General features: G+C 44.7%; 1 protein-coding gene across 1 annotated transcript in view; it reads right to left on the reverse strand.

Moving 5' to 3' along the window:
- The window catches only part of SCNN1D (sodium channel epithelial 1 subunit delta), a 36,499-nt gene that overhangs the window by 7,066 nt on the left and 1,933 nt on the right, over window positions 1-27,500 (reverse strand). Inside the window, exons 3-8 of the mRNA XM_075328002.1 lie at window positions 21,404-21,588; window positions 14,231-14,340; window positions 13,199-13,362; window positions 4,649-4,747; window positions 3,446-3,563; window positions 1,199-1,277 (exon numbers count right to left, since the gene is read on the reverse strand). Coding sequence (XP_075184117.1) covers window positions 1,199-1,277; window positions 3,446-3,563; window positions 4,649-4,747; window positions 13,199-13,362; window positions 14,231-14,340; window positions 21,404-21,588 — 755 coding nt within the window. The remainder of the gene's footprint in view (window positions 1-1,198; window positions 1,278-3,445; window positions 3,564-4,648; window positions 4,748-13,198; window positions 13,363-14,230; window positions 14,341-21,403; window positions 21,589-27,500) is intronic.

Below are 27,500 nucleotides of genomic sequence, written 5' to 3' on the forward strand. Positions count from 1 at the left end.
AAATATTAAGTTGAGGGGGACAATTCTGTCTGGTCCATTTTGGGGTTTTGTGTGAAATTATGTCCAATTTGCCTTTTTTTCTCAGTTTTTGTTGTGTTGTTCCAATATGCACAGAGGAAATAAACATCTAACAAAAGGTGTAATTGCAATCATTTTCTGGGAGAAATACTTCATTTTCTGGAACAATTTCAAGGAGTCAATACTTTCGGGAATGACTGTATCCTGGAGAATAAAATAATTGGCAGTCTGAAATTAGACATGCTGGATACTTATCTCCCCCAGCATCATCTGTCAAGGGAGAGTTGGGAGGCCCCATATACATAAGACTGCAGTCTGATCCTGGGTGCTTGAGCCAAGATGACCTCAATTAAAGTGGGCTTTACACGCTACGAGATTGCTACAGCGATCTCGTTGGGGTCACGGATTTTGTGACGCACATCCGGCCACTGTAGTGATCTCTTTGTGTGTGACTCCTAGGAGCGATTTTGGATCGTTGCAAAAACGTCCAAAATCGCTCCTCGTTGACATGGGGGGCCCTCTCCCAATTATCGCTGCTGTCGCTTGGGCGAAGTTTATCCGCGTCCCTGCAGCACCATACATCGCTACGTGTGACGCTGCAGGAACGAGGAACCTCTCCTTACCTGCCACACGCCAGCAATGAGGATGGAAGAAGGGGGGCGGGATGATCGTCCCGCTCATCTCCGCCCCTCCGCTTTGATTGGGCGGCCGCTTAGTGACGACGCTGTGACGTCAAGCGAACTGCCCCCCCCTTAGAAAGGAGGTGGGTCGCCGGTCACAGCGACGTCGCCGAGCAGGTAAGTCCATGTGACGCTGCCATAGCGATAATGTTCGCTACGGCAGTGATCTTCACAGATTGTCATAACGATAGGGGCGGGTGCTATCACGCTCGCCATCGCTAGCATCGGCTAGCGATCTTGTAGCGTGTAAAGCAACCCTTAGTCTCTCTGAATTTACTCTGGTGAAGTTGCCTGTAGTTCAATATAATTTTCACGTAGAAAAACCTATCAGTCGTTTGTATATTGAAAGTTTCTGATACAAGGTGTCAATCAATGTGCTGCTGATGTTCATAGCACTGTGTACAGTCGTATACAACTCATCATGTTCTCAGACTGGTGATACATTCTGCTCTGTCATAAGCCGGGTACATAGTCATAATGAGATGCAACAATCTGATTACCTGCACTGCTTTGGGCAATTTGCGAAACAGACGAGCCTGTGATCCAACAGCTTTTCGTACAGCCGATAGAAGCAGTGACCTGAAATGAAGAGTTTCACAAGAATAGAATATGTGATCCAGACTGTATGGCACATCGAAAATCAGCACTTCCACTTCTATGTTTTCTGTAGGAAGTTTGGACTTTGCGACCCATGGTCTTAGACTGCCTCAATGTACTTTCTGTGTCACAGTTGACAGACAGTCGTCCGGCTATAGAAGGTCGCAGCATTTGGCTACACAAACTGCTCCCTGACATTCTATTCTTTCTGCTGTGGTGCAAATGGTATCCTATGTATCTTTTCTGCTTAGAGTTAATCCCCTTCCTTTTAGGACCCTACGGATATCCTCACCTTGCAGCTGTTTATCAGTTTCCCTTGTGTCTTTAAATACCCACATGTCCCCTTGTTATTTGCTGGAGATACAGTTATATTCTTATGGGTGCAAGCAGTTGGCTTGTATTCCTCTGAAGAAATGTTGTTTGCTGCTGTATGTCTCCTAGAGTCATCCTAGAGATAAGTTGTTTGTATACTTTCCCCTGTGTGTTCCCTGTGTCTTCTTTAGAACTTAGTGGAGTTGACAAAGCGCTCATCCCATCCGTTCCCTACGTAGGGCCCAGTTCAGGGTCGGCCATTGCCAGGTATGCTGCTCGGTGCAAAGGTGCAGAACCTATCTAGGGTCTGTGATGTAAATGGTATCCTATGTGTCTTTTATGCTTGGGGATAATCCCCTTCCTTTTAGGACCATGTCAATATCCTCACCATTCAGCTGTTTATCATCTTCATTTCTCTTTGTGTCCTTTAATACCCACATTTCCCCTTATTCTGTGCTGGTGATAGAGTTATATTCCTATACAGGCCTTGGATGCAAGCAGTCGGCTTGTATTCATCTGAAGAAACATTGTTGTTTGTTGCTGTACCTCTCCTAGAGTCATCCTAGAGATAAGTAGCTTGTGTAATTTCCCCTGTGTGTTCCCTGTGTCTTCTTTAGAACTTAGTGGGGTTGATAAAGTGCTCATCCCATCCGTTCCCTACCTAGGGCCCAGTTCAGGGTCAGGCAGGGCCAGGTAGCCTACTCGGTGCATAGGTGCGAAACCTATCTAGGGTGGTCAGGGGATCCAGGGGACAGTGTAAAGGCCCCGTCACACACTACGATATATCTAACGATATGTTGTCGGGGTCACGGAATTTGTGACGCACATCCGGCATCGTTAGAGATGTCGTAGCGTGTGACACCTTCGAACGACTATTAACGAGCAAAAATACTCACCTTATCATTGCTCGTTGACACGTTGCTCATTTTCACAATGTCGTTCCTCCTTCTGTGCTCCGGTTGTTCGCCGTTCCTGAGGCAGCACACATCGCTCTGTGTGACACCCCGGGAACGATGAACACAGCTTACCTGCATCCCGCCGGCAATGCGGAAGGAAGGAGGTGGGCGGGATGTTACGTCCCGCTCATCTCCGCCCCTCCGCTTCTATTGGCCGGCTGCTGTGTGACGTCGCTGTGACGCCGAACGTCCCTCTCCCTTTAGGAAGAGGATGTTCGCCGCCCAGAGCGACGTCATTAGGGAGGTAATTACGTGTGACGGGGGTTAACGACACGCCACGGGAAACGAATTGCCCGTGACGCACAAACGACGGGGGCGGGTGCGATCGCTCATGCGATCGCACAATATATCGTCGCATGTGACGGGGCCTTTAGGGTTGGTCACCATCTCCCACTTTTCTAGACACAGAGTTTCTCTTCCCTTCTTTGTCACTGTACCTAGCATGACATCGAGGTGCCATAGTCTAGAATGGACAACCACCGAGCACGCTCAAGCTCCATTCAACTCTATTATGCTGCTGCCTGTGTTTTATTTTAAATCTTCATTTTGGTTGGAATGCGTAATTTTTTTTATCAATATACACCCTTATAGAAGCCTCTTGCAAACTGAAGTATATGTTGGCTATTGACTCCTATTGTAAAAAAAATGTCTAAAGGGTGGTCTAAGTTTACTTACTATGTCCCTGTGCCGAAGCATACAGTTCAATATGGTGGGTCTTTGGATACACTGGCAGTATACACTGGAGAATACTCGCAACCAATATAGCACAAAACTAAATGTAGTAAAGGCCTAAATATTATAATTAGGAATATCCAGCCTATGCAGACCCTTCTATCCACTACTGAATGAATACAAACTACATTAAATTCCATCGCTCCTTACCCCATCCAGGATACTTGTTGTAATCACAATATTCCACCCCAGGAAACAATGGATAAAAATAATATCCACATCCACAGGTCTCAATCATCTTGTGCTGGAAGCAGGACTGCAGGCAAGTCTACAATACAGGAAAGAATCAATATTATAATGTATACTGTATCTGACTATAATGACTCCCTGTTTATACGTTACTGATAACATTCTGTAGGGAGAATATATTCAGTTGTGTCAGTCCCCTTCCCCAGTAGGGTTCTCAAACTAGGGTCAATTTCATTGGAAGCCAATGTATCACGATTCCTCTGTGCAGAGCATCTTGCAGACTAGAAGATGCTCTGCTGCGTTTTCCTGGTTACTGACCTTGCAATGACTCTATTCCTCTGTGTAGAGCATCTTGCCTTTGGAGATGCTCTGCAGCGCTTTCCTAAGTTACAGAGCTAGCAGCTTGATACAGCTCAGGATTCCAAGTTGGTGCTAATTACTCTGGTGTCCCACCTTCCTGGTAATTGCTCAGGCTTCTTAATGAGCATGCTCACCCAGAACCTTGCCAGTTGTATTCTCTGGTTCTATAGTTGTGCTATTGCTTTGTGTCTCTGCTTGTGTTCTGAACTTTATTTTCTGACCCCGGACTGTTGTTTGACTCCTCTCTACCCGCTCCCTGTTTCTGCTGTGACCTCCTGCCTTTTGACTTTGGATTGTTACCTGACCCCAACTCTGTTTTCCCCCTGAACTAATTACGTGCTCTCCTGAATTTCTGACCCTTGGATTGTGACCTGACTACTCCTTCATTTACTCCTTCTTGCTCAAACATGTACTCCTGTTACCAGCCTGTTACCAGCCCTCGGCTTTCCTGACTACTCTCTGTAGTGACTAGCATTACACAATGGACTATATCAGTGAGAATCTGGAGTGCAGCATGCATTCGAGAATACAACAGCTGCAGGCTTATGCTATGGAGTTACTGTTTTAGGCAGAGAGCAGATAAGAGTATATTAATTGCTAGAGTTTGTTTTTATTGTGTTGTATGACCTCTCTGGTTTGTTTTGTCTGCGTTCTTCCCTGTTACCCTCCATGTTGATGGTGATGATGATGATGTCGAGTTCCTAGTAAAATTGTTAATTCTCCCACTCTACTGAAAGCTGAAATCTGCAGCAGGGACAATCTGTAGTATTTGGAAATCTGAATAATCTTTAACCTATTTATTACCTGTTGGGTATAGGATGAATTGTATAGAAATTTGAAATCTAGGTTGCTCCCATCTGTGGTGCATTCACTGTATGGTGATCCCAAGCGGGAGATCTGATCCTGTGACAAATTACAGAAATTACAAAATGTAACTATAATTACTGTTTTATTAATTGTACAAAATAAAAATTGGACATATATTAGTTTTTGAGATATTGAATACACCGTAAGGATGGATAGTACTGTGGCCAAGGTACTGCAATACAGTCATAATATTAACTGACTCATTTATGTAATTTAAATGTGCATTATTATTGGTGTCCATTAAAATAAACAAAAAAACAAAACAAAACAAAAGATACTTGGCAAGAATTTAATCTATGAGTTAGTTCTATGCGTTTTATTTCAATGAGCTGTAGTACCTTAATCTTGCCAGCAGAGGTCAGTGTTGCAAAAATTCATTATTAGTGTTATTGGCTAATTTTTAGACCATATTATGTAAGACAATGTTTTAGATCACAATGTACAGCACTGCTCAGTATGATGGCGCTATAAGCAAACAATAACTATAAGGACAATATAATGCACTATAGCAGACAGTTACAAGTATATACAGAGCTGTCACATGAAGGATCGTAGCTCTATAAAGCAATTTTCTGAAGATTCCTAAGTATAAAAATCATCAAAATATTGCTGGTGGTCCACTGTCTCTTTTTTTGATTGGGGGTTCTCTGTCTATAATATATATATATATATATATATATATATATATATATATATATATATTCATTTATACATATGTATATATATATGTATACATATATCTATATATCTATATATATCTACAGTATATACACACAGTATGCCATATATATACAGTATATATATATATATATATATATACATACAGTATATATACACACATACACACACAACACACACTGTGCCCGCAGGGCCATTTTTTTCCATTTTTTATTTTTACACTTCACTTCGGGGACCCAGAATGCTACTGTGAGGGCAACAAATCACAGATGCCGGCAGTGTGACTACCACCAATCACAGAGGGTAGGCGGGGAAAGCGGTGAATATACATGAGATTTAATGAGCGGACCTGAAAGCAGTGTTACAGCCACGCGGAAACTCAGAAAGTTTAATTGTCCTGCGTTAAACCCCATTTTGCTTCCTTTTTTTTTATTTTGTATCCGAGTGGCCGAACCTGAACAGTAACATGGTGGACTTCCCGTACTGAGAAGTCCATGTTCGGGGGTCTGTGCACAGACAATAGGTGTGAAGTAAGGACCCTGATCTTTACAGTTTTAGTGCACCCATCACTAATAAGAGGGTGTCTCATTACCAAAGTGCCAAACAGACAACATTTCATGATGGAGAGCTACAGAAAGACCTGGAATCAGCAGGTACAATTGTTTAAAAGAAAACAGTAAGTAATGCCCTCCCCCTCCATGGCCTGTATGCACGCTCCTGTATGCACGCTCACCATACAAGATTCCACTGGTGAACCAAAAGCAGGTTCAAGTGCGTTTACAGATTGCTCAACAACATTTAGACAAGTCTGTGATATACTGGGAGAATAGTCTGGTCTGATGAGACCAAAACTGAACTCCTTGGAAGCCATAATACACACCATGTTTGGAGGCCAAAAAGCAAATCACTCCCAAAACACCAGTCAAGTTTGGAGGTGGGAACATCATGGTGTGGGGCTGTTTTTCATAATACGGAATTGGCAAACTTCATATCATTGAAGGAAGAATGAATGGACAAATGTAAAGAGACATTCTTGATAAAAATCTGCTGCCCTGTACTAGGAGGATGTAGATGAAACGAGGATGGACATTTCAGCAAGACAATGATGCCAGACACACAGCCAAGGAACCTCCGTATTGGTTTCAGAGAAAGAAAATAAAGCTGCAAGAATGGCCGAGACGATCACCGGGGCTGAATCCAATAGAAAATGTATGGAAGAAAGTAAAGCTCAAAGTTCAGAGAAAGAACCAGGACCTGCAGGATGTGAAGAGTGCTTGTGTGGAAGAATGGATCAAAATCCACCTGAGCAATGCAGGGGTCTAGTGTCTCCATACAGGAGGAGTTTTAAAGCTTCATCACCAACAAAGGCTTTTGTACAAAGTATTAAACACATTTTAGTAATTGTGTTCAATACGTTTTCCCTGCGTGATTTCTCATTATTATTACACATCACTAAGTGTATGGACATCTATGATTTGATTTCTTTGCCTGTGTGGATTTGATGGGTTGTTACCGACATCTGGAGAGAAATTCATGTCAATACCGTAGCCCCTTTAGAAATTTGTTTTCAAGACGTAGAAGCAACTGGATAACTCAGGGGCACAACGAGAAACAATTAAGCAGCACCCTGCACAACGTCCTTGACTGTTCTGCATCCTCTCCAGCATTATTCTGTCTCTTCCTGGTAGCAATGAATCCAACCGCTCTAATTATCAGTCCCTTAGATAACTGTATGATTTTACTCACTCTACCGGCTTCCACAGATAGTTTTAACTCAGCCCAACGATGAATTGTAGAAAGACAAGGAGAAACGCTGTAGTTTTATTCTAGAATCTTGTATAGTAAGTACAAAGTAAAGGTAGGTGAAAAGGAATAATCTGTACAGGGTTGCAGACATGTCTCTTCAGCAATGGTTCCTCTAGACTAAACTGAAGGAGAAGGGAGGAGCTTTCTATACAGAAGCCAACTAAGGGAGGTACATATGGACAAACTTCATACAGTCTAATCTACCTAGTAACAATAAGGAATTTCCTGATAGGAGGAAAAATATGCAATGCAAGAATTATATACAACAGGTTGTTCCCATTCATGGGACACAACACTCCCCGTCTGAAATCATATGATTTCACAAGTCCTTGTACGACGTAAGGAGTCGATCCTGTCCCTCGATGTCACGAAACCTGTAATGAGAAAAGAGACAAACACAAAAAATGCAACCGTAATGCACTGAATTCAAGTCCATGCTTTGTTGATGACGCATTGTCCTTGCGTAAAAATGTAAAAGTAGAAAAATGTAAAAAATGAATCCAAGTTCAACAAACCCATCTTCAGATTGGGGAAGCCGCAAACATGCCAACTCTTCCTCCAACCCAATAATCCTACGGTAAAGTTTTAATCCAAAGGAAAAGTTCAAGGTTCATTGGACACGGACAGTTGTGTCTCCGTACAGCAGGGGTAAGGAAAGGTATGCTCCCCGCCGTGGCAGTGTCCAACGACAAAGTTAGTTCATGTAAAGTCCTCCTTTGGTAAAAGTAGCACGAGTTCGGTGACTGGACGAATCACACACATGTGCCAGCCGTCGCACGTTGAAGACTTGTAGTCGGTGAAACAGTGAGCAATGTGAATAAGACAAGCTACGATTCGTACCTCAGATGACCAACTTGAGAAGCGCTCGAAGCCATGAGGTCTCAACTTCTGTTCTGATGTCAATGAAGTGTAGCGAGCGGAGACAACCGGTCTAATTTCCTTGTCGGATTCTGGTTCCACCAGCTCGTACATGTTGCCGGCGTAGTTATCGCAGGTCTCCTCGTATAAGATACTTGGAGGTGTTAGCCACATGTTGTCGCCGAGTTTGGATGCAGCAGTGAGTCTCGTTCCTCGGTCGGCTGGGTTTTGTTCGGTGGGAATTTGGTGCCACTGTTCAGCATGATCTCTGTTGAGGATATTTTGCGTAATCACGACAAAGCATTTCTCTATCTCTGGTTGTCTTTCCAAAGTACGTTTTAGAGAGGAGGACCTTGCGGTTGCTTGCTGGGAGTTGTTTGGCAACCTTGGCCTTGGAGACCAAAAGGGTAATGGGGCTACCCAACTGTTAGAGTCATTTTGAGAGAACTCTTTATCCATAATCTTTATGAATTCTTTGTCTTCTCTCATCGGAGCCAATTTGTTGTCTTCGTTTGTAGACTCGAACGCTGTTGACCCGAAGTCGTCATCCCAGAGATGATATGCGTCCGCGCAGTCGGGAGGCTGCTGTCGCCACTTGGTGTCGCTCAGCCTCTCTTTCACCCCGTAGTGATGCGGACATGGTTGAAAGTGAGTGCCGCAACCGTTTGGGAGGATGTGCGTCTTGTAGGAGGAGATCGCGTCGGGACTCTTCATTTTGCCTACGCAGACGCTTCCTATGATCACCCAGTCTAAGTCGTAGCGCTGAGCGAATGGCGCATCGTGTGGCCCGTTGATGTGTTGGCGTACTTTGTGTAGCCGGAGGATGTCCCTTCCAATCAGAATCAGGATTTTTGCATTATGATCAAGAGGTGGGATCTTGCTGGCGATAGTTCTCAGGTGAGGGTGGTGAAGAGCTGCCTCTGGTGTTGGAATCTCTTCCCGGTTAGCCGGTATCTGGTTGCACTCGACGAGTGTTGGTAGAGGTATCTCTACGGTATTTTCAAGAGATGTTACCACGAGACCACTGGCTCTTCTTCTGCAAGCTTCTGAGATGCCGCTGCAAGTACCTAGTGTATAAGGGTAGGCATTTCCTTTTAAGCCGAACAAGTCGAAGAGTTCAGACCTGGCAAGTGACCTGTTACTCTGGTCGTCCAGAATGCTGTACACCTTCACGGCCCTTTCTGGGTGACCTTTGGGATATACCCTTACTAGGCATATTTTCGCGCAAGACTTGTCCCAGAGATCTTCTCCACAGACTGCGGTGCACGAGGAGGATACTGTGAGGTAGGAGAAGGTGTAGGTGCAGGATCAGGCTGAGATGGGTGGAGCGCTTGTATGTGATCTGTGCTGTCACACTCCATGCACTTAATTGTAACCTTACAGTCCTTGGCAAGGTGTTCTGTAGAGGCACAACACCTGAAACATACCCCAAACCTTTTCAAGAGTTCCTTTCGTTCTTGAAGGGGTTTCTTCCTGAAGCCAATGCACTTCTTCAGGGGGTGTGGCAGTTTGTGAATAGGACATTGGCGGTTCGGATTTTCCGCCTTCCCGCCTTCAGTGCCATTATCTGGTGCTGATGGTGTAGGTGGTAGAACATCGGTCTTTTTGACTGATACTGGGCCCCTACATTTCCTGTCATTTTGATGAGGGCTCTCATATCTGGGAGCTGGTGAAGTGGAGCCGGTGGGTTCTCCACAGGTGAAGCTGGGGTCTGCCTTATGTTCCGCGATGCCGTTGATGAACTCGCAGAAGTAGGAGAATGGAGGGAAGGACACTTGGTGCTCTTTTTTATAGTTTGTTCCTACCGTGGTCCACCTTTCCTGCACGTTGTAAGGTAACTTGGCGACTATGGGTTTCACCCCACGAGCGGTGTCCAGGTAGCTGAGGCCAGGTAGGTGTGTGTCTGTTTTGGCCAGCTGGAGCTCAGACAGCAGGTCGCTGAGTTCCTGGTACTTTGAAGCATCCTTGCCAGATATTTTGGGAAGGTCGTATAGTTGTTTCAGCAATGCATCTTCAATTGCTTCAGGACTGCCGAAGCCTTTCTCTAGTCTGTCCCATGTGGTTGCGAGACCAGTTGTTGGGTCGCTGATGTTGACGGATCTGAGTCTCTTGATTCTCTCAGTAGACCGTGGCCCTAGCCACCTAATTAGCAAGTCCAGCTCTTCAGCAGCTGTAATGCCGAGGTCACGCGTTGCGGTTTTGAAGGCACACTTCCACCCTCTGTAGTTTTCGTGCTGGTCGTCAAACTTTGTGAGACCGGTGTTGGTGAGTTCTCGGTGGATCATGTACCTCGCAAAGTCGGACATTTCTGATCTTTCCGACGTTGGGGGCACATTTGCTTGACTGCGTGGTGCTGGTTGCGTGATTCGTAGCTTCTTGGTTCGGGAACATGGGAGAGTGTGGAGTGGCGTAGGTGTTTAGACCAGTGATCGGTTTGGTGTGTACAATCTCTGTTGTATACGGGGCTGGAACTACATAGTTGTTGGGAGTGTAGCACCTTGCCGGCATGTTAGGTTGCATGTAGACATGGGCATACGGAGGTTGCTGATGCGCAGGCTGTGGCTGTGCATTGGAATATGAAGCTGGTTCAGGCTTGAAAGTCTGAGGTGCATTGGACTGATCTGGAAGGCTGGAAGCTGTAGTTGGATCAGTGTCTTGAGACTCTGGAGAAGTGTTAGCACTGACGGGAATGTTGATGGTAGTTGGCAGTTCGTCGGCTTGGCTCAGCACGTAATCTCTTGTACGCTTAAGTGAGTCTTCTGTGTCGAGATCACACAAACTGGCGCTGCCTTCTTGGCTCCCACCCAGAGCTTGCTCAAAGACTTTTAGCCTTGCCATGGCCGCCACATGTTCACATTCCTTCTGTAGGGCTTCAATTTCTGCTTCCTTGCGTGCAGATTCTGCTTTCATCTCTGCTTCCTTGCGTGCAGATTCTGCTTTCATCTCTGCTTCTTTGCGTGCAGATTCTGCTTTCATCTCTGCTTTTTTGCGTGCAGATTCTACTTTCATCTCTGCTTCCTTGCATGCAGATTCTGCTTTCATCTCTGCTTCTTTGCGTGCAGATTCTGCTTTCATCTCTGCTTCTTTGCGTGCAGATTCTGCTTTCATCTCTGCTTCCTTGCGTGCAGATTCTGCTTTCATCTCTGCTTCTTTGCGTGCAGATTCTGCTTTCATCTCTGCTTTTCTCTGGGCGAAGATGGCGTGTACTTTTGTTGTTTCTGCTTCAGTGCGCGCCTTTATGAGCTGCTCGCTGAGGGTTGAATACCTTGATGAGCCTGATTTGAGTGAGTGCCTTGAGCTCTTAATGGACCTGGATTTGTAAGATGCTCCTGACATTTGCGCAATTTTTGCTTCCGTCTCGCTCACAATGTCGCGCACGGTGCGGTCTCGTTCAGCATTAAGCTGTTGAAAGTCCTGTAGTTCTTTTTGAGACTCAGATGTATTTGATCTCAGCAGGGTAGAGGAATATTTTTTACAAATCTCTTTGTAAGATCGGTATGCTGAGTACAGTTGTTCAAGGTGTTCAGTTGTTCATGGTGGTAGCTCATGAGCACCGGGCGCAGATAAAACAGTCAATTGTTTTTGCACTCTTTGCCACAATAATGCTGTTTGGGTAAACAGTTCACTTCTGGCTGTTTCTAGGTTCTCTTTAACCTTCCATGTTGGTTTGGTCAACCGCTTAGATCTTTCACTGTAATTTAAGTGTGAGTCCTTGTCTTCCTCTTGTTGCTTTAGAGCAGGTAGTGAAAGGTTTCTCTTTACCTCCATCAGGAAGGGTGAATGCTGCTCTGCACTGGTTGTCAGGGAAACAATACAATGTTGCAATCTCTGCAGCCAGCAGCCAGTGTTTGCAGAATGTATTTGCAAAGTCTCTGGCTGCAATTTACAATTAGCTTATAGGTGATTCTAGCTTTATAGCTGCACACAGTTCTGATAACAGGTTAATACTTTACAGGGCACTTTGTCTGAAGCTGCTATAAAGTTTTATGCTGTGGCTTGTTATCAGCCCCTTGTGGTAATCCTTTCTCTGGATTGTATGCAGTATAGCACTCCTGGAAACAGGTTCTTTACTGATATATGAATTCTAATCCCGGTCACAGCTAGTCCTTTTCACTATTCTGTCTCTTCCTGGTAGCAATGAATCCAACTGCTCTAATTATCAGTCCCTTAGATAACTGTATGATTTTACTCACTCTACCGGCTTCCACAGATTGTGTTAACTCAGCCCAACGATGACTTGTAGAAAGACAAGGAGAAACACTGTAGTTTTCTTCTAGAATCTTGTATTAAGTACAAAGTAAAGGCAGGTGAAAAGGAATAATCTGTACAGGGTTGTAGACATGTGTCTTCAGTAATGATTCCTCTCTAGACTAAACTTAAGGAGAAGGGAGAAGCTTTCTATACAGAAGCCAACTAAGGGAGGTACATAGGGACAAACTTCATACAGTCTAATCTACCTAGTAACAATAAGGAATTTCCTGATAGGAGGAAAAATATGCAATGCAAGAATTACATACAACAGGTTGTTCCCATTCATGGGACACAACAGACATTATTAACCAGAGTTCTTATTGGCTTATCCTAAAGATAGGCCACCAATTAAAGGGAATCTGTGAGACAGTTTTTGTTATGTAATCTGACAGCAGCATGATGTAGGGACGGAGACTCTGATTCCAGCAATGTATAATTTAGTTTACTGTGTGCTACAGTTAGGATAGAATCATAGTTTTCTCTGCTGCAGATTTAGCAGAGCTCGGAATTCTGAGCTATTTATAACCCCTCCCACATTACTGATTGGCAGCTTTTGGTGTACACTGTATATTACCAGAAAGTTGCTAATCAGTGGTGGGGGTGTGGTTGGACCAGAAGGCACAGGACAACTAGTTTTTCAGTGATAATCAGCTGATAAAACACTGACTTTATTGAAACAGCAGAACACAGTCCAGTAAGTGACACATCACCAGATCAGGGTCTCTGCCCCTACATCATTGTACGCTCAGATTACATAGCAAAAAGCTGCTGACAGATTCCCTTTAAACATCCTGATCAACTTGACTAATATTGTAAATATATTCTTAAGAAAAGATGATAGATATTATTTGAAAGGTAATGATTTTTAGCAGAAAACTTGGTTCAATTACTAACCTGTCTAATACTGATAGACGTCTCGGTCCCCGGCCATATATCAAATCCTTCATGCTCTGCCAATGGAGATTGGTTCGGGTTATGAATCATGACCTTAGCTCCCGCTGCACTCGATAGAATGGGCATGTTATCATTCTGGTCCGTTTTCAGTGTCAAGGTCAATCCTAAAATAAAAGGTAACTTTTGAATATAATATTGTTGAATCGAGCTGGCCAGGCATGGACTGGTATTCTCTATGTTGGAAAGATCGGCGCTCTATACATAGGATAGAGGACTGGTAGATATCTCTACTACTAGCATTACTAATGAGGCATTTATCACCGTTATCAGCGTAGCTCTATCAAATAGGTCAAAACATCATAAAAATTGAGAGTTATTGAAATGGTAATGGGTTTAACAATTTTTTTTATTTAGGTAAACAAAATGCCATCAATGTAACATGCCATTATTATATGTCTTCTGCTGGACCTTTTGGGGCTATCGAGGACCTTTTAGAGGCTATTGAGGACTTTTGCTGGCTATTGAGAACCTTTTGGAGGATATGAAGGACCTTTTGAAGGCTATTGAGGACCTTTGGAGGCTATTGAGGACCTTTTGCTGGCTATTGAGAACCTTTTGGAGGATATGAAGGACCTTTTGGAGGCTATTGAGGATTTTTTGGAGGCTATTGAGGACCTTATGCTGGCTATCTATTGAGGACCTTTTGGAGGATGTTGAGGACCTTTTGGAGGGTATTAAGGATCTTTTTCAGGCTATTAAGGACCTTTTGGAGGCTATTGAGGACCTTTTGGAGGCTATTGATGACCTTTTGCTGGCTATCAAGGACCTTTTGCATGCTATTGAGGACCTTTTGGAGGCTGTTAAGGACCTTTTGGAGGCTATTGAGGATCTTTTATAGGCTATTGAGGATCTTTTGCAGGCTATTGAGGACCTTTTGGAGTCTATTGAGTCTGTGCTAATAGAAGGATCCTCCAGTATTTTCGAGCTCCAGTCCTGTAATTATGTCAATGTAGACTTTGTGGAAACACATACCAGACATCTTGCCAGGCTTGATTGTTGCCAAAGGTTTGCTGTCATTCATATTTCCAGAATTAATAGTAATGCAGGAGCCATAGGTCGGGTGATGAAAATGTGAGTAATTACTATGGGAAGAAAAAAAAAAAGATATACTAGATAGAAGAAAGAACAAATGTTTGGCACAATACACTTTTTCTAACGGTGGTAACTGTACACATTTATGTTATTTATTTTACTTATTTAAGGCCACACAAGTTATAATGAGTTTATCCGGTGTCCCTGTAGATATGACACATCAGACACTGCAATTACATTTTACATACAGCCTCTTTAGAAGAAATAAGACATCAGGTTTTTGCTATGTAATCTGAGCTCAGCATGATGTAGAGCAAGAGACCCTGATTCCAGTGATGTATCACTTACTGGGCTGCTTGCTGCATTTTTGATAGAATCCCTGTTTCTCTGCTGCATATATAGCAGTTCTCTCAATGCTGAGCCCTGTATAACCCCACCCATATCACTGATAGACAGCTTTCTGTTTACACTGTGCATAGGCAGAAAGCTGCCAATCAGGAGTGAGGGCAGGTTTATGCAGTACTCATGAATATGGAGGACTACATGGCATGAGACAACTAGTCCTAAAACAGTATTTTTTTAAAACTGAAACATGTAGGCCAGTAAGTGACACATCACTGGAATCAAGGTCTATGCCCCTACATCATGCAGCTCTCAGATTACATAGCAAAAACCTGCTGACAGATCCCCTTTAAAACTGATAACTCCCTAGACACTAACATAATTTAAAGGGCTGCCATCTACTATTACTAAAATATACAAGTGCATCTCAATAAATTAGAAAATCATCAAAAAGTTAATTTATTTCAGTAATTCAATACAAAAATGGACACATATATATTATATAGAGTCATTACACACAGATCTATTCCTATATATTATATAGAGTCATTAAACACAGATCTATTCCTATATATTATATAGAGTTATTACACACAGAGGGATCTATTCCTATATATTATATAGAGTGATTACACACAGAGGGATCTATTCCTATATATTATATAGAGTGATTACACACAGAGGGATCTATTCCTATATATTATATAGAGTGATTACACACAGAGGGATCTATTCCTATATATTATAGTGATTACACACAGAGGGATCTATTCCTATATATTATATAGAGTGATTACACACAGAAGGATCTATTCCTATATATTATATAGAGTCATTACACAGAGGAATCTATTTCTATATATTATATAGAGTCATTACACAGAGGAATCTATTTCTATATATTATATAGAGTCATTACACACAGAGAAGATCTATTCCTATATATTATATAGAGTCATTACACACAGAGTGATCTATTTAAAGAGCTTATGTTAATGTTGATGATTATGGCTTACAGCCAATGAAAACCCAAAAGTCATTATCTCAGAAAATTAGAATAATTACCACAAAATACCTGCAAAGGCTTCCTAAGCTTTTAAAATGGCCCCTTAGTCTGGTTCTGTAGGCTACTCAATCATGGGGAAGACTGCTGACTTGACAGATGTCCAGAAGGCAGTCACTGACACACTCCACAAGGAGGGTAAGCCACAAAAGGTCATTGCTAATGAAGATGGCTGTTCACAGAGTGCTGTATCCAAGCATATTAATGGAAAGTAGAGCGGAAGGAAAAAGTGTGGTAGAAAAAGGTGCACAAGCAACCGGGATAACCGCAGCCTTGATAGGACCGTTAAGAAAAGGCCTTTAAGACCCCTACTGATCCTAAAAACAAAGGGAATAAAGCAGTGGGAATGTGATACTTCAAGTGGGCAATTCTACAAATCCCTGCATAGTGGACGGCCAGGAGCACCGCTATCTTTACCAACTTCATTAGGATGATCATTTAGGTTCCTGGTATTTGGCCCAGACCACCAACAATCATAATGAGATCACATACAGTGGGGAAAAAAAGCATTTATTAAGCCACCAATTGTGTAAGTTCTCCCACTTAAAAAGATGAGATTTGCCGGTAATTGACATCATAGGTGACCACAACTATGAAAGACAAAATGAGAAAACAAATCCAGAAAATCACCGCGTCTGATTTGGCAAGATTCTTTTTGCAAATTATGGTGGAAAATAAGTATTTGGTCAATAGCAAAAGTTCATCTCAATATTCATCTCTCCTTTGTTGGCAATGACAGAGGTGAAACGTTTTCTGCAAGTCTTCACAAGGCCGGCACACAGTGTTGGTGGTATGTTGGCCCATTCCTCCATGCAGATCTCCTCTAGAGCAGTGATGTTTTGGGCCTGCCACTGGGCAACACAGACTTTCAACTCCCTCCAAACGTTTTCTATGGGGATGAGATCTGGAGACTGGCTAGGCCACTTCAGGATCTTCATATGCTTTTTACGAAGCCACTCGTTCGTTGCTTCATTGCCAAGGCGGTGTGCTTAGGATCATTATCATGCTGAAAGACCCAGCCATGTTTCATCTTCAATGCCCTTGCTGATGGAAGGAGGTTTGCACTCAAAATCTCCCAATACATGGCCCCATTCATTCTTTCATGTACACGTATCAGTCATCCTGGTCCTTTTCCAGAGAAACAGCCTCAAAGCATGATGTTGCCACCCCCCATGCTTCACAGTAGGTATGGTGTTCTTTGGATGTAACTCAGCATTCTGTCTCCTCCAAACACGGCAACTTGTGTTTCTACCAAACAGTTCTACTTTGGTTTCATCAGACCATATAACATTCTCTCAATACTCTTTTGGATAATCCAAATGCTCTCTAGTAAACTTCAGATGGGCCAGGACATCTACTGGCTTAAGCAGGGGAACACGTCTGGCACTGCAGGATCAGAGTCCCTGGCGGCGTAGTGTGTTAATGATGGTAGTCTTTGTTACGGTGGTCCAAGCTTTATGCAGATCATTCACTAGGTCCCCACATGTGGTTCTGGGATCTTTGCTCACCGTTCTTGTGATCATTTTGACCCAACGGGGTGAGATCTTGCGTGGAGCCCCAGGTCCAGGGAGATTATCAGTGGTCTTGTATGTCTTCCATTTTCTTATTATTGCTCCCACAGTTGATTTCATCACACCAAGCTGCTTGCCTATTGCAGATTCAGTCTTCCCAGCCTGGTGCAGGGCTATAATTTAGTTTCTGGTATCCTTCGACAGCTCTTTGGTCTTCACCATAGTGGAGTTTGGAGTGTGACTGTTTGAGGTTGTGGACAGGTGTCTATTATACTGATAAAAAGTTCAAACAGGTGCCATTACTACAGGTAATGAGTGGAGGACAGAGGAGCCTCTTAAAGAAGAAGTTACAGGTCTGTGAGAGCCAGAAATCTTGCATATCTTTAGGTGGCTAAATACTTATTTTCCACCATAATTTGCAAATAAAATCTTGCCAAATCAGACGCGGTGATTTTCTGGATTTGTTTTCTCATTTTGTCTTTCATAGTTGTGGTCACCTATGATGTCAATTACAGGCAAATCTCATCTTTTTAAGTGGGAGAACTTGCACAATTGGTGGGTGACTAAATACTTTTTTTTTCTCTATCTTAGTGATATATCATCATACCTTCTATGGTGGGAAAAGAACACTTTAATTAGTTCACTGTCCCCCATCACAACCAAGATGTATTAAACCGAGCAATACGTCACCCTATTGTACTCACACGCACACCTGCCATGACGCGTCTTTTCGGACAGAAATGTGAATTGAAACCGATCTTGGGCGTCAGTACCATACAGGTCAAATGAATGAATGGAATGAACAAACACAGACATTTTCCTTTCTCTTATTGCTTGGAAAGTGGAATTCTAAAGAAAGAATACTGACATCCTTCAAGTCTTCTAATCTGTAAATAGATCTGTGAGGCTATAAAGTTTCCTCACTTGCTTCCCACGGACAGGACAATAAAAGTTTTCCTTTTATCTAATGGGACACGCAAGGCTCACGTTCTAGTACAGAAGAGCTTTCATGCCTCATAAACCCCTGGCATATATCCTGCATGTGAGAATGAACGTGGACTGAGCACGTAGATAGCACTGATCACTATGTTTTTCTGTTATACAGGCGATTTATACCAAACTTTGCTCAGGGACAATAATTAAATGAAAGGGGACACACCTTAAAAGCACCACTCCAGTGGCTTAATTTTTTGTTGCAGCGCTCTCACGGTGTATGTACATGTGGCGCCCTGGACTAGCCAGGTCGTCCCAGATAACACACAAACACCCCCACCCCCACTAGACAGTAACATTAGCCAAACACAAAACCCTTGTTGCCTCCCTCCAGGGTCTGATGTCCACACCAGGTGGGGCGGAGCCAAGAGGTTGGCCCCACCCACCGAGGAGTTCACAGACCTGGAGGCGGAAAAAGTGACAGTTTCAGTTTAGGAGTGGAGGAGATAGAGTTTGGAGTTTGAAGTGAGAGGAGTAAGCACTTGGGTGTCTGGGTTTGTGGCCCAGACACTGACAGCAAGGTTGGCAGACAGTGGTGGCCGTCTGCAGGAGTGGTGAAGCAACGCGGAACCGTAGGACCGGGGTCGGGCGTTGGCCCGCCGGTACCAAACGGGGAGCGAAGTGAAGCCAGCACACACAGGCAGGGCCATCGGACCCCCACCAGGCTTGGAGCCGCCGATAATAGTCAAATCCGAGTGTGACCGGAACCCCAGGGGTTTCCTAACAGCCAAAGACCCGATAGAAGGCAACCGCCAACACCGTGAGGGTATACAGCTACCGCCTAAGGCTAGAGACCCAAGGGCCAGCGCCTGCGGGCAAACGGGCTCCTCCGGCAACCATATACCGGGGAGCGGACGACTGTTGGGGATCCATAGTAGTCAAACAAGTACATCAAGGTGCAGGGAAAGACAGCCGCCATCACCTGTCCGGGGAGAGACACTGCAGCCGGCTGCGGGACCCATCCATCCAGCCGTTTGGTTTACCGAGGACTTTGTGCATCTCTTGCTGAGTGAGTACACCCGTGCCATCCGGCCCCGCGCCGTGCTGTCCCTGCAGCCCTGCACCTCACCAACCCTGCCTCCCCGTCACACCACCGGGCCCCGGGACAACCGACCCCTACCCATGGAGGGGGAAAACAACATCCCAGCTGCTCCCTACCATCGCTCCCGGGATCCCCGTCGCCAGCAGCAGTGGTGCCCATCTTCACCACAACCCGTGGGTGGCGTCATGGACTAAATCCCCCAAACCAACCACCCCTTTCACTCACGGGCGAGGAGCGTCGCTCAAGTCCCCGGCTCCGGCCCACCGCTCGAGCCACCGAGCAGCAGCAGCAGCGCCGGACCCGAGCGTGGCGAGCGCGTCCCCTCCGCCCACAACATACAGATGGAACAGGGGCTCCTAGGCTGACACTAATGGCCGCTTCACATGCAACGACATCGCTAACGAGATATTGTTGGGGGTCACGGAATTTGTGACGCACATTCGGCCTCGTTAGCGACGTCGTTGCGTGTGACACCTACGAGCGGCCGCTAACGATCTAAAATACTCACCTAATCGTTGATCGTTGACATGTCGTTCATTTCCCAAATATCGTTGCTGGTGCTGGACGCAGGTTGTTCGTTGTTCCTGAGGCAGCACACATCTCTACGTGTGACACCCCGGGAACAACGAACAACAACGTACCTGCGTCCTCCAGAAATGAGGTTGGCATGTCGTTCATGCGGCTGGTCTCCGCCCCTTCGCTTCTATTGGCGGGCCGTTGTGTGACATCGCTGTGACGCCGCACGAACCTCCCCTTGAAAAAGAGGTTGTTCGCCGCCCACAGCGATGTCGCTAGGAAGGTAAGTGCGTGTGACGCTTCCTATTGATATTGTTCGCCAAGGGCAGCGATTTGCCCGTGACGCACAAACGACGGGGGCGGGTGCTTTCCCTAGCAACATCGCTGCATGTAAAGCGCCCTTAAGACTGGGGCCCCTGTGCTGTCCCTTATCTTGAAGGTAGGCTTACACAAAGGAGGGACAGTATGTAAGAGGATGGAATGAGCGCAGGAACTAACGCCCTTGTGACTAGTCCCTGTGCTCATTAGCATATCATAAAGTACAGTTAGGCAGGGATTAGCAATATGCACCCAGAACTGCTCGTGGTTCTGAGTGCATATTACACCTGACGGGCTCACTTTAAAGGGAACCTGTCACCACTTTTTTGACCTATAAGCTGTGGCCACCACCACCACCAGGCTGTATATAAGAGCCCAGGCCGGGGGTATAACATAAAAAACACTGTATAACACTTACCTAACGGTCGCGCGGTGGGCCTTATGGGCGTCTCCATTGTCCGCTCCCGGCGCCACCTCTTTTGGCCATCTTTGTTCGCCTTCTTCTCTAGCTATGGTGCATGACAGGTCTGACATCATCCACACTCATCGGCATTCAGGTCCTGAGCAGGCGCACTTTGATCTGCCTGGGGCAGGGCAGATCAAAGTATTGTAGTGCGCCTGCGCAGGTCCGGCGCATGTGTATGACATAGCCGCGTCATGCACACAGGCTTCAGAAGGAGGACGAAGATGGCTGAAAGAGGAGGCGCCGGCACCGGACAACGGAGACGCCCATAAGGCCCACCGTGCGACCATTAGGTGAGTATTGTAAAGTGTTTTTTATGTTATACCCCCGGCGTGGGTTCTTATATACAGCATGTTAGAGTTCTGTATATAAGAGCCTGGTGGTGACCGCAGCTTATAGGGTAAAAAAGTGGTGACAGGTTCCCTTTAAACATGTACTGTAGACAAATGACACAGCAAAAACACAGCAAAAGGACATACTAAACAATCAGAATAAGCAAAGCTGTCAAGAAATAGTAAAGAAAATAAGTTAAACAATGGTTCAAAACTTACAGAGCATAAGGAGCAAAAAACAAAAGCCGCTAACACAGAGGAAACGATGCATCAAGGACTTTGTTTTGCAGGAAATTTAGAGCTACTGTATGTATAGGACAAACAGATTGTCAACCAATGAAAAATGTATCAAGAAATGAATAAATACAAAAATAAATAAATACAAAATATTTTTTAGACTAAAAATAACATTGTGTTAAAAAGTGGAGATTGATATATTACAAGTAACTGTACGAAATCCTTTATATTTAATCTAATTAATCATTCATATAAGAACATGCTAAGATTTATAGATGATTTCTTTGGGAACTGACCTAGTGCACATGACTCCATTAAAGTCACAAGTCAAAATAAACTTCCGCAGCAACTTATCTGGTATTTCAAGGACCAAGGGGATTTTAGACATGATGTTCATAAAATGGAACTTGTACCACTCATGAAATGCATCCACGGCTGACCAGAAGGAGCGGTAGTAGCAATCTTTACCGGCAGAGTCGCACTAGAAAAGGAATAGTATACGGCATTATGGGATGCAGAGACATTGTGTTATGGACTAGTTCATGGTTTGTCACATAGGAGAACATTTTTCAAAGCATCAGATTGAATCCATCATTTAAAGGGAACCTGTCACCAGATTTGGCCCCTATAAGCTGCGGCCACCATCAGTGAGATCTTATATACAACATGCCAGAATACTGTATATACTGTAAGAGCCCAGGCCGCTGTGTAGAAATTAAAAAATACTTTTATTATACTCACCTAGGGGGCGGTCCAGTCCGATGGGTGTTGCTGCTCTCCGGTCCGGCGCTTCCTCTCTCCAGTCCGGCGCCTCCTCTCTGCAGTGATCGCCGTCCTCCTTCTGAGGCCCGTGTGCATCAACGTGTCCTACATCATACACACAGGCCGGCGCAGGCACACTTTCATCTCCCCAGCTCAGGGTAGATCAAAGTATTGTAGTGCACATGCACAGGCGGTCTTTAACCATTCCTCACGCCTGCGCAGGACCGCAATGTTGGCCTGTGTGGATGACGTAGCACTGGGCTGGGTAGAAGGAAAACGGAGATTGCAGCAGAAAAGAGGCACTGGACCAGAGAGCAGCAACACCCATTGGACATGACTGCCTCCTAGGTGAGTATTATAAAAGTGTTTTTTGCGTTATATAGTGCAGCCTGGGCTCTTATATACAGTATTCTGGAATGCCGTATATAAGAGCCCACTGGTGGTGGGCGCAGGTTATAGTCGCCAAATCTGGTGACAGGGTCCCTTTAAAGAGTAACCGTTATTTTAATTTTTATTTCAGAAATCAATAGTACACAAACAAATACACAACTTTATATTATATCTTATTAGAGAAATCTACTTTTTTCTCATTTTGGATCAATCGTCCACTCGTAAAATCTGTATTCACTGATGGCAGATTTGGTCATTACTGAGATAGGAGATGACAGATGGTGCTCATAAAGTTCTATGGAGAACTGTAGCTGTCATTCAAAGAGAACTGTCCCTGCATCTAACTACTCCACCCCCTGCCATAGAATTTTAAAATCACCAATTGTAATCTCCTATGGAGATCGGAGGGGGGATGAGGAGGGAGGAGCGAGAGGCAGACATAGATGCTCTGCTGCAAGTTCTGCTAAAATGACAGTTACAGTTCTCCATAGAACTTTATGAGCACCAACTGTCATCTCTTAATGGAAAAATGTGCTCACACGAGCATCGGTTCTTTCCTACGAGATAATCGGATCAATTACAGTTAGGTCCAGAAATATTTGGACAGTGACACAATTTTCGCGAGTTGGGCTCTGCATGCCACCACATTGGATTTGAAATGAAACCTCTACAACAGAATTCAAGTGCAGATTGTAACGTTTAATTTGAAGGTTTGAACAAAAATATCTGATAGAAATTGTAGGAATTGTACACATTTCTTTACAAACACTCCACATTTTAGGAGGTCAAAAGTAATTGGACAAATAAACCAAACCCAAACAAAATATTTTTATTTTCAATATTTTGTTGCGAATCCTTTGGAGGCAATCACTGCCTTAAGTCTGGAACCCATGGACATCTCCAAACGCTGGGTTTCCTCCTTCTTAATGCTTTGCCAGGCCTTTACAGCCACAGTCTTCAGGTCTTGCTTGTTTGTGGGTCTTTCCGTCTTAAGTCTGGATTTGAGCAAGTGAAATGCATGCTCAATTGGGTTAAGATCTGGTGATTGACTTGGCCATTGCAGAATGTTCCACTTTTTTGCACTCATGAACTCCTGGGTAGCTTTGACTGTATGCTTGGGGTCATTGTCCATCTGTACTATGAAGCGCCGTCCGATCAACTTTGCGGCATTTGGCTGAATCTGGGCTGAAAGTATATCCCGGTACACTTCAGAATTCATCCGGCTACTCTTGTCTGCTGTTATGTCATCAAAAAACACAAGTGACCCAGTGCCATTGAAAGCCATGCATGCCCATGCCATCACGTTGCCTCCACCATGTTTTACAGAGGATGTGGTGTGCCTTGGATCATGTGCCGTTCCCTTTCTTCTCCAAACTTTTTTCTTCCCATCATTCTGGTACAGGTTGATCTTTGTCTCATCTGTCCATAGAATACTTTTCCAGAACTGAGCTGGCTTCATGAGGTGTTTTTCAGCAAATTTAACTCTGGCCTGTCTATTTTTGGAATTGATGAATGGTTTGCATCTAGATGTGAACCCTTTGTATTTACTTTCATGGAGTCTTCTCTTTACTGTTGACTTAGAGACAGATACACCTACTTCACTGAGAGTGTTCTGGACTTCAGTTGATGTTGTGAACGGGTTCTTCTTCACCAAAGAAAGTATGCGGCGATCATCCACCACTGTTGTCATCCGTGGACGCCCAGGCCTTTTTGAGTTCCCAAGCTCACCAGTCAATTCCTTTTTTCTCAGAATGTACCCGACTGTTAATTTTGCTACTCCAAGCATGTCTGCTATCTCTATGATGGATTTTTTCTTTTTTTTCAGCCTCAGGATGTTCTGCTTCACCTCAGTTGAGAGTTCCTTAGACCGCATGTTGTCTGGTCACAGCAACAGCTTCCAAATGCAAAACCACACACCTGTAATCAACCCCAGACCTTTTAACTACTTCATTGATTACAGGTTAACGAGGGAGACGAGACGCCTTCAGAGTTAATTGCAGCCCTTAGAGTCCCTTGTCCAATTACTTTTGGTCCCTTGAAAAAGAGGAGGCTATGCATTACAGAGCTATGATTCCTAAACCCTTTCTCCGATTTGGATGTGAAAACTCTCATATTGCAGCTGGGAGTGTGCACTTTCAGCCCATATTATATATATAATTGTATTTCTGAACATGTTTTTGTAAACAGCTAAAATAACAAAACTTGTGTCACTGTCCAAATATTTCTGGACCTAACTGTATATAAATGGCACTCAGTTCAAACTCTGATCAGAGTGTCAGCTTAATGTGATTCCATATTCTTGGATGAGAGAATTGGAAAACACTATAGAGAAGATGGAAAACAAGGTTTCTCCAGGGTCATATATTATTTTTTGCCCTTAAAGATGGGCTAGGGCTTATTTCCATGTTTCCACATTTATTCTTGAACAAAAAAAAATAATCAACATTTATTCAAATATCTGCTATATAAAGCTGACTGTATGTGTGTATGTATGTGTGTGTGTGTATACATCCGCTAAAATAATCCTAACCTTCGCGTTTACTATCACAAAATTTTGCACAGACACCCCATGTGACTCAGGGAACGTCATAGACTATGTTTTAACAGAAAATCTAACCACGCACTTTACAGTTATTCGCCAAAAACCTGCCTCCATTAAAGTCAATAGAGCTGCGAGGTTATTAATAGCAGCTGTGATTGGTTGCCATAGGACAAAATAAACTGTTAGTATAAGAAGCTTATGTGTGAGGTAATAAGATGTCGGTGGAGAGACAGAGAGAAACAGAAAGAGACAGAGAGAGAAACAGACAGGGAAAGAGACAGAGAGACAGAGACAGGCAGACAGGGAAAGAGACAGAGAGAGAGACAGTCAAAGAGAAAGAGGCAGACAGAGACAGACAGGGAAAGAGAGACAGTCAAAGAGACAGACAGACAGGGAAAGAGACAGGCAGACAGAGAAAGAGACAGAGACAGGGAAAGAGACAGAGACAAGGAAAAAGACAGGGAAAGAGACAGACAAGGAAAGAGACAGGGAATGAGATAGAGACAGATGGGGAAAGAGACAGACCTGGAATGACACAGACGGGGAACGAGACAGATGGGGAAAGAGTCACACGGAAAGAGACAGAGAAAGAGACAGGCAGGGAAAGATACTGACAGACACAGAGAGAGAGAGAGAGAGACAGATAGACACAGAGATAGAGAGAGGCAGACAGAGAGACTGATACAGAGACAGACAGAGAGATAGACACAGACAGACAGAGAGATAGACACAGACAGACAGACAGACATGACTTTGATGTCATTAAGCAGTCTTAACCTTAGGATAGAAACACTGAGGGCCACAAGGGAAATAGGGCCCCTGTGAAATAGCACACTTTGCTCTCTCTTGCCCCTAATGCTCATTCTGCATAGCAGCCTGTCTCCTATTCAATTCCTTTAAACTCCTGCAATTAAGAGACCTTTGGTGAACCCATGGTCACATGACTGTGAAGTCACCAAAGGTCCTTAAGCAGTTTTAACCTTGAAATAGAAACACTGGGGGTCCCAAAGAAAGTGGGGGCCCTGAGAATTTGCCTAAGTTGACTCCTCCTAATGCCGGCCCTGACTGTAAGTAGGGCTTATATTTGGTGTTGGGCTTCTATTTCAAGCTTACTCCAAAATTCCTGTAAGATCATGCTAGGGCTTATTTTCAGGAGTAGGTCTTATTTTTGGAGAAACACAGTATATGTTGAAAAAAAAAATAGTGGAGCATATAGGGGGTGAAATAATGGACACCATCATGTACCCCCTACTGACCCCATTGCATGTGTGGCGCCCCTGAGGCTTCCGTCGCCACAGGTCAATGCACCCCATCCAGCGGTGTGATGCCCCATTCTGGGTGAGGAAAGGAGTGAACACCGGTACCCTGGTAAATCTACACTACACCCATTGCTAGGAACACACTGGGACCAGGGATTGTGGCAGTTACCCTCCCATGCTGCATGCTGGGAGGGGCCGTAAGACCCATCCTTGCTCCTATAGGGTAGATCAGAGCAACTGGGGAGGTGGGAGGAGCCACCAGAGAGCAGACAGGGAAAGGAAGGTCGAGTTTAGTCAGAAGGAGTTAGAGTTAGAGATAGAGAGAGAGTGGGGAAGGAGTAGGAGGCCTGCCGGAGGCAGGCAAGGAGGAGAAGTGAAAGGAAAAAGAGCTCCAAGTCAGTCAGGAGCTAAGGAAAGAATGAGACGCTTCCTGGTGAAGATCCTGGGACTCAGAGGGTCCAGGTGACACCAAGCAGAGAACAGAAGGGATCCCAGGGCCACGGGTAGCTGTAGAGCTGCGGTGGCCTGTTCCACAGGAACATCGGTGGAGGGATCAAGCTGCAACAGGGGACGGTCCCTAGAAACCGGAGGAGTGCAAAATCAACTCCAAACAGTAAAAACCGAGGCCCAGGGAAAGTTGTAAACTCCCCGGGCCATAGCCCACAGCAGTACCTCTAGAAAAGGGATAATCAGCCGACAGGTGACCCCCCCAGCCTGGAGGCTGTTGTGGAGGCCAAGCCAGGTTCATCCTACAAAGGCAAGGCTAAGGAAGACAGCAGAAGATAGAGACACTTAAGGGAAGGGTACCGGCTTTTACTCCAAGAATCACCCAGGAACGGCGGAGGTCCCTGACAGTGGTCCCAGCAGTCCAAGGGTTCCTGCAGGACTGTGACAAGAATTGTGAGTAAAGAACTTGAAACTGCACCCTTGGAGTTGCCTCTGTTATTTCATCTGCATAGACACTCACAAGCACCAACTGTGCCCCGGGGCACCGCTCCACCTGTGGGGAGTAGTACCACCATTGCTGCCATATCATCCCCCGGAGGCCTCATACAGCAGCGGCGGCTTATTAGCCGCATACCACAGGTGGCGTCACGAACACAAACTTTATTCATCAAGCCACATATTCTACTGACACCCACCAGGGCCACGGAGCCGGGCCCAGCCACCACTGACTACCACCGGACTAGTCCGGCCCGGCACCGGGTGTCCCACAGCCCTGGGGTGGGTGAGTCAACATGAATGGCATCCCTAAGATGCTGTTGAGGTCCATCAAACAACAGAAACAAGATGAAGAAGACAATTAGAGATCTCCGATTGACCATATTATGGTCAATGATGTTCCTCATGTGCTGCTGAAGTCTATCAAATGACAGATCAGGCATTTTCGGTGTCTGGTTCTGGATAACCGGAAACGTTCAGTGCATTTATGAACCCAGG

Source organism: Anomaloglossus baeobatrachus, chromosome 11 (genome assembly GCF_048569485.1).
Source record: "Anomaloglossus baeobatrachus isolate aAnoBae1 chromosome 11, aAnoBae1.hap1, whole genome shotgun sequence".
Classification (NCBI taxonomy): Eukaryota; Metazoa; Chordata; class Amphibia; order Anura; family Aromobatidae; genus Anomaloglossus; species Anomaloglossus baeobatrachus.